This window comes from Trifolium pratense, linkage group LG3, assembly GCF_020283565.1.
Source record: "Trifolium pratense cultivar HEN17-A07 linkage group LG3, ARS_RC_1.1, whole genome shotgun sequence".
Taxonomy (NCBI): domain Eukaryota; kingdom Viridiplantae; phylum Streptophyta; class Magnoliopsida; order Fabales; family Fabaceae; genus Trifolium; species Trifolium pratense.
The window spans coordinates 39,076,678-39,084,828 of record NC_060061.1 but is presented as its reverse complement, the minus strand read 5'-3'; the positions used below and the strand labels follow the sequence as shown (position 1 = coordinate 39,084,828).

Here is an 8,151-nt window from a genome sequence, read left to right as displayed (position 1 = left end):
AAGAACAAATCAAACTAATAATAATAATCAATATAAAATTTGATCCTAAGGGATACTCTCAATATTAATGTAAAAGATATTTTATAATATTCTAACACTCTCGATCAAGCTGAAATAAGCTCGTTACATGATTCAGATAAATCCTTGATATGCTGTCAATTTATCTATAAAAAAACAGTTCATATTAGTTCTGTTTAGAAAAATAATTTAGAGTTATTTTTACTCAAGAAATGCCGTAATCTGTTTCACTTATAATTTTTTTTTTTAAACGGCAAAATATTATTAATAATAACCGGTCTCTGCACAAGACGAACAGAGATCGGGATAAAAAAGAATTACAAAAATAAAGGCGCCGTATATAAGCGCAACACCAATGAGAAAACTAAAAGACGGACACCACCTAGTACACACTCCACAGTCACCAGAACACCTAGAGCACACACCACAAACACCATACCACCAAATAGGACCATCAACCCGACCCAAAAAGATGTCCTTAAGACTCTAACTCCCGATCTCGAATCAAAAGTGATCGGCCCATCAAAATACAAAAAGCAGCTAAATGAGGCAAAAATTAATGGGGTAACGGCAGAATGAAAACCTATGCAGTTAAGTCCCTAGCTCGCAGTCAACACCGATGCGAAAAAGGTCGACCAGATACAAAGAAACCTGCAAATCTCAGCAAATTTGAAAACCCTCGGAGACTCAAAAACGAGTCATGCAAATCTCAACAGATTTGTAAGCGGTCAGAGAATTCCGTATCGAAGAAAACCAATCACACACAGCATCAACCTCCTACCGGCAGGGCCAAAACCAACACCTCTATTTCAACACCTCACCACCACACCATCGCAACACCTCCAACTCAGAATCGTCGCAGCCGCCGCCACACTACCCCTACTCAGATTTGACGCAGCCACCACCAATATTTCACTTGTAATTGTATTTCAATGTATGTTGTAAATTGTACAAAAAATAAGTCATATTGGTTACTCTTGTATGCTATTCCAATGTATTTGGTTAAAGATTTAAACTAAATACATTTATTTTTGTTGATTAACTTTTGCTTATATTTTGGGACGGAGTATATATACTAAAGAAATTTGTACTCTCCTCCTTTAAGAGAAGCTAGAAAATTGTACTGAAATAGTTTGAGCAATGAGTTAAGGAGTTGAGGGATCAGAGTTCAAATCCTAGCATAGTGAAAAAAAACTAACACTAACAACTAATTGTTAGCTTTCCTCTTCAAAAAAAATTGTTAGCTTTGACTCGACCATTTCAAAAGAAAAAAAAAAGCTTGAATTTTATTTTCCTCCTATCTTATATTAAAAAGTACAGTTTTCTCCTTTAATAAACATTTCATTTGTAATATAATCAAATCTTAGAACATATATAATAATAATAATAATAATAATAATAATAATAAATAATAATAATAATAATAATAATAATAATGTAGAGGGCCTAAGCCTGAATAATACATATATATCATTATTTTCAAAATATAATATAAAACGATGTAAATATTTAAAAGTAAAAGAGAAATAAACTTATACAATATTAAATACGGTTTGTCAAAAAAAAAAAATGCGGTGTCAATATTTTTATTTTGTTTTCACCTCGGTATCTGACTCACTATATCGCTTAATTTGATTCAGGGGTCAGTTTTGGCATCAAGTAGTTTCAACTCCCTCCCGATCGCAATTGTGGAGTATCGAACCATAGTCATTTCTGTCAAATTCAGCGTCAATCAGATTAGGTGTGTTTGGTAAGTCCAATAAACTAGCTTATAGTTTATTGGACTAACTTATAAGCGTGTTTGATAAAAATGGACGTGTTTGGTAACAAACTTATCTTATTAGCTCATAACGTTTTTTTGATATGCTATTTCAAGTAGCGTATGAGCTTGTAACTTATATCTTTTTAAAAATTATAATAACTATGCACTAATCATGTACTTATATTATGTCATATTTTACTTACAACTAGCTTATAAGTTTTTTTTTTTATATATATAGCTTATAGTTTTTTTTTTTACCAAATAGAACCGTAATCAAACTATTTAAATACACACACAAAGCCATCATCAACTTTGTTCATAAAGAAAAAAATCCATAATCAATTTTCTTGTTATATATATAAAACTCTCCTTTTGCCTTCACTTTACACGACAACAACATGCGACGTCAACAACTCAACCTCCTAATAACTACCTTAATCATCTTGTCATCTTCATGTAGCTTAACACAAGCTGATCCTCAAACATGTTTAATCAACAAAGGTTGTAGCACATACAACGCAACAAACTTATCAAATTTCTACAAAAATCTAAAAGCAACATTGTTAGACTTGCAATCAAAAATAGGAAATGAAAACAAACATTTTGCTACGGCACAATCAGCTAGAGGAGCAGATCCTGTTTTTGCTTTGTTTCAGTGTAGAAATTATCTCTCTAATTCTGATTGTTCCGCTTGTTTCGCCGTTGCCGCTGCACAAATCCGGAATTGCTCCGCTGGTTGCAACGGTGCTCGTGTTATTTATGATGGTTGCTTCCTTAGGTACTTCTCCACCCATTCATTCTTTTAATTATTATTACTAGTAATAATAGTAGTATATTATATAATTATACAATATTATTATTCTTAATTATGATAAAGTTTGCAATCTTCGAGTATTGTATATTGCATAATTTGCATTCACGCACAAAAGTTTAGATGTTAATCATTCACACACGAAAAAAACAAATTTCATTTAGTTAATTATTTATTAATAACAATAATTCAAATACCTTGTAAAGAAATATTATGTTTACACTTCAAAAAAAAATTATATTTATTAAAATTTAATTGTGTGTCGTCGTGCTTTTAGATTATTAGATATGCTTTATTATTTGGTGAAAAATAAATAATATGTTTTGGTACGTATAGTATGAATGAATAGGTGAGACTTATTTTCCTCCTTGATAATTTGGTTGTATGTACTCAATAATAACCGGTGAGAATAAATCACGTAAATAAATTTGCATGATACTCACAACTAACTTATTATGATCAATTTTTATTTCACACGTATAACAGAATTTCATTGGTTATTAAATAAATACTTCCAAATTATGTTTTCATAATAAAGATAAACGTTTTTACTTCCAATGTTTTTACGAATAATATCAACTGAATAATAAAGATATACTAGTATTTATTATGTTATCGTAACCAATGTTTCTACTTCCAATGTTTTTACGAATAATATCTTTATTTAGTAAATGTAAAAAAAAAACGTTTATCTTCTTATAATTATAAAGAAATACACTAGTTGACTACGTTTCTTTTACTGTCAAAAAAGAAATGCTACTACTTTTTTTTTTTGTACATAAAATGCAACTACTTCTAATTGATCCTTGCATGATTTTACTTTAAATATGACACGTGGAACCTTAATGTTTACTCCTCCGGTCTTAAATATAAGCAAAAGTCAAAATGTATTTGGTTCAAATTTAGACTAAATACGTTTTAATTTTTGCTTTTGTGATTATATGGTGGTGACAGATGCATACCAACAAAAAACGAGAAATGGCTTGTCTTAGAATAAAAGATTAATTAAAAAAAAAAAAGTTCTTTATTTTCTGTTAAGAAGCATGGTAGAGCTATCGACAGCTCAGTTGATAGGAACATCACATTATTATATGTAGAGTCGGAATTCTAATCTTGGATACTCCATCCTTTAAGGTGGAATTGATTTTGAAAATAAAAACGTGGTGGAGCTTAATAAAAATTAATAGAAAAATTGATTTTGAAATTTATGGCATGATGGGGGGTGTATAATACAATTAATATAATTACACTTTTTGTCCATTTATCTTTATTTTAGGTTTTAAGTTGATCTCATATCTTTTAAAAGTTTCATATTGTCCCCTAAAGCTATGAATGTTGTTTTTAAGAGAATTAGTTTTGCCATTCAAAAAGGGTACTGACGCAGTTTGTTGCTCGTTTACCTTTCATTCATATGTAATTACCTTATATTTATTATAATAATAATTTGAATTTATTATAAAAAAAAATAAGGACCAACATAAAATCTAAAATAAAGATAAGACACTAATTAATCCTATAATCAACTTCCAACTAATCATAAGCTAACTTGTACACTAGTATTAATTCTAATTGATATATATCAACTAATTTTGTCAATTTCTCTTGCACTTGAGATGTTCACTCAGTTGTAATTGAGAATTTAATTTTGTAACCTTAAAAATGTTTTATAAAATTGTTTTCAAAAACTAAAAACCAAAACACAATCAAACAGGCCCTAAAATGATTTTAGTGTCACTTGAATTAGTCATATTAGGTGTTAAATATAATTGATTCTGCCTAATGTTAAAACCATTGAAATGTTGCAAGGTATGAAAGCAATGGATTCTTCGACCAAACAACTCTACCTGGCAACAGTGTTCTTTGTGGAACCAAAAAAGCAAATGGAACCACTGCTTATAATGCAACAGCACAACAACTACTATTGGATCTAAAAACAGCAACACCTAAAATTCCTGGTTTCTTTGCAGCTACCAAGACACCAATTGCTGGAAATGCAATATATGCTATTGCACAATGTGCTGAAACAGTCACTGATGGTGGTTGTTTAGCTTGCTTAAAAGTTGGATTCAACAACATACAAGGTTGTTTTCCTAATACAGATGGTATAGCATTTGATGCTGGTTGTTTTATGAGATACTCAGAGATACCTTTCTTTGCTGATAACCAAACCATTGATATTACACCCTTCTTGAAACAAGGTAAAATTTTGATGTTTTCTTTACTTGGATTTTAGATGAAGAGTTAATAGGTAAATTGGTTCTCGAAATTGTATGCATTTGTCGCAATAGTCTATGATTTAGGACCTACGTGGGAGGGACACATATTCGGTTAATAGAGAGACTATTTTGACCTACACTCTACAATTTAAGATATGTAATTTGCAAAAATTATGATTTATTTTAACTAATGCTTACAATTTCTAAAACCAATTTTCCTATAGAGTATATTTTGTTTAAACTGGCAAAGTTGGTGCTTACACTTTGTACACCAACATATATGATTTGGAACTAAGTGTGTTTTCTTATATCTTGCAGGAAGTTCAAGTAACAAGGGAGCAATTATTGTTGGTGCTGTTGGAGGTGTAGCCCTTGTTCTGATCCTCCTTGCACTATTTCTTTGGCTTAGGCTCAAGAAGAAACCCAAGAGACATCATAGAGGTGACATATTTTGGAAAACCTTTGAATCCATGATCATGATTTCTTTCACAAGAAAACAAAATATTTTCAAGAGACTTTTCTATTTAATGTTTACAAGACTTTCAAAACCCTAGTTTGCAAATTTTAGTTCAATGACTATACAATGAATGTGAATAAATTAACATTATAGTTCATTTACTTATCAAGAGAGTCATGAGATTCCTAATCATGTTTTCCTTATCAGGTGACATATTGGGAGCAACTGAGTTGAAAGGTCCAGTTACTTACCGGTACAATGATTTGAAGTCGGCAACAAAAAATTTTAGTGATGAAAATAAATTAGGCGAAGGAGGTTTTGGAAATGTATACAAGGTACTATATAAGCATGATTTTGTCTGAATTTACGATAAGTGCAGGAAAAATTTGTTATAGCTATTATCTCTTATACATATATATTACTTTCAAGATTAAGAAAATAATTATTAATCGTCATTTATATTGATGATTCGACAATTATGGTACAGGGCACTCTAAAAAATGGTAACGTAGTAGCTGTCAAGAAATTGAATTTAGGCCATTCTGGCAAGATGGATGAACAATTTGAAAGTGAAGTGAAGCTTATAAGTAATGTTCATCACAGGAATTTAGTTCGACTTCTCGGATGTTGTAGTAAAGGCCAAGAGAGAATCCTTGTTTATGAATACATGGCAAACAACAGCCTTGACAGATTCTTATTTGGTAAAAGCTCATTTCAATCTTCCTATTGAATAGAAGAAAAAAAAACTTATGAATCACAATCAACTTATGAATGTGTAATTTTCTTTTACACCGACAGTGTATACAAATTAAATCCTTTTAATTTTGGTAACAGGTGAAAAGAAGGGTTCCCTCAACTGGATGCAAAGGTATGATATAATTTTAGGCACGGCAAGAGGTTTGGCCTATCTGCATGAAGATTTCCATGTTAGCATCATACATAGGGATATAAAGACCGGCAACATTCTCTTAGATGATGATTTTCAGCCTAAAATTGCTGATTTTGGGTTGGCAAGACTTCTACCAGAAGATCAATCTCATCTTAGCACAAGATTTGCAGGAACATTGTAAGTTCAAATGTTTACTTTTATAAAGATTTAGTCGACATAAAAACAAACTCATTTTAATGTTACATTCTTTATCAACTATGCTAGGGGATACACTGCACCAGAATATGCTATACATGGTCAGTTATCAGTGAAGGCTGATGCCTACAGTTTCGGGGTTGTAGTCCTAGAAATAATAAGCGGCCAAAAGAGTAGTGAGTTGAGGGAAGATGCTGATGGTGAATTCCTTCTTCAAAGGGTAAGCAATTTCTCTTTTCACTCTTAAATAACAAAACCATACCTTAGATTCAATTTGCTTTATCAGGATCTTACGTCGATAACAAGCTGAACCCAATCAATACAAATCCTTAATGTTGTGTATCTATTTTGAACATGAACCCTGATGACAGGAATTTATATGATGATGTTTTTAGAGTAGTTTTTAGGTTTATTTCATTGTAATTTAGTAGTTTTAGACACCAATTCATGGCAAATACCTAAAGATTTAGCTTACTTGAAGAAGAAGCAAGAGTTAGAAGAAACTGTACAAAAACAGGTGAAAATGACCAAAAAGTGACCTTACATCATGTCACGATGAGAAGGCATCGTGCCACGATATGGATTGATTAAACCCCACATCAAATTCCGATACACTACGATATTTGAAGACAGAAACATGTTCTCGAACCAAATACATCTTTAGTTGATTTAGAATGAGTGTCATTTTCTTTTTCACATTTTTTGTGCAGGCATGGAAACTATACGAGGTAGATCGACACTTAGAGTTAATTGACAAGACATTGAACCCTAGCGACTATGATGCAGAAGAAGTCAAAAAGTTTATAGCAATTGCTTTACTTTGCACTCAAGCAACAGCTGCTACAAGACCAACTATGTCTGAAATAGTAGTTCTACTCAAAAGCAAGAACTTTGTGGAGCATATGAAACCAACTATGCCTGTCTTTGTTAACTCTAACTTGAAGCCTCAGAATCGGACAGACACATATTCCTCGACTGCTTCTGCTTCTTCTACATCTAATGCTACTGTTGCCACTTCTATATTATCAGCTAGGTGAATATATTGAATTGGAGCATGGATATCATTATCAAGTTAAGAGATTTGTGCTATTTCTTTAAGTAGTACTAGGAATATCAACACTAAACTTTCAATTCAATAGTTGCATTGATTTAATTTGCCTCATCACAACAAAGATGAGAAATATTTTCAACATAATCTTAAAACATACATATTCATAATAGACTAGTACAGAGTAATTGTCCAGATTTGAGATGACTATGGCAATGGCAGCATATACAGACAAAGTGAAGCTTTATGCTCTTCTAAATTGGCAACTAATATCTCAACACGTGTGTAAAGGTTAAGATTAGTATTATACTATGCTAATGTCATAAGAAAATTAGAATAATGACAAAATCATAATCATGGACCATGCTAAATTATTGATTAATCTGTGATTTTGATTTTTCAAATTACTAGAAAGTTTATTTTATGAGTGTCATCATCTGATAGTATTTGCTATCATCGAAGTAAAAAAATTCAACAAATCAACAATTCAAGAAGAAAGAAATGATTAATATAATAAGAAGAAAAATAATGAATGAATCAAATTGGTAATTAAAAAAATATGGAATGTTTATTATGCAACCACAAATGAATTTGTTAATTCTCCAACACTGGGTGAATATTCATCTTGATCTAAACTAAACACAAGATGACAAGATAGTTTTATTTTGCTAACAGACAAGTGCTGAATCTGCATTCTCATTATACTAAATAATTATGACGTTCTTAATAAGTACTTCATGCACGGTCATCAACAC

The 8,151-nt window shown here is 31.1% G+C and overlaps 1 protein-coding gene across 1 annotated transcript; it reads left to right on the top strand.

Moving 5' to 3' along the window:
• Nucleotides 1-2,178: 2,178 nt before the first annotated feature.
• LOC123915071 (cold-responsive protein kinase 1-like) lies at nucleotides 2,179-7,385 on the top strand. Its single transcript, XM_045966220.1, has 8 exons — nucleotides 2,179-2,558; nucleotides 4,398-4,789; nucleotides 5,126-5,248; nucleotides 5,472-5,599; nucleotides 5,752-5,965; nucleotides 6,099-6,330; nucleotides 6,418-6,568; nucleotides 7,059-7,385. Exons 1-8 carry the CDS (start codon nucleotides 2,179-2,181, stop codon nucleotides 7,383-7,385), a joined length of 1,947 nt encoding a protein of 648 aa, XP_045822176.1.
• The last annotated feature ends 766 nt before the right edge of the window (nucleotides 7,386-8,151 follow it).

What these genes read in the sequence shown, in the direction of transcription:
- LOC123915071 (XM_045966220.1), top strand. Translation starts at nt 2,179, where the DNA reads ATGCGACGTCAACAACTCAACCTCCTAATAACTACCTTAATCATCTTG. An exon ending in TACACCCTTCTTGAAACAAG is followed by an intron (nt 4,790 to 5,125) that starts GTAAAATTTTGA and finishes TATATCTTGCAG; the next exon opens with GAAGTTCAAGTAACAAGGGA. An exon ending in GTGAATTCCTTCTTCAAAGG is followed by an intron (nt 6,569 to 7,058) that starts GTAAGCAATTTC and finishes TTTTTTGTGCAG; the next exon opens with GCATGGAAACTATACGAGGT.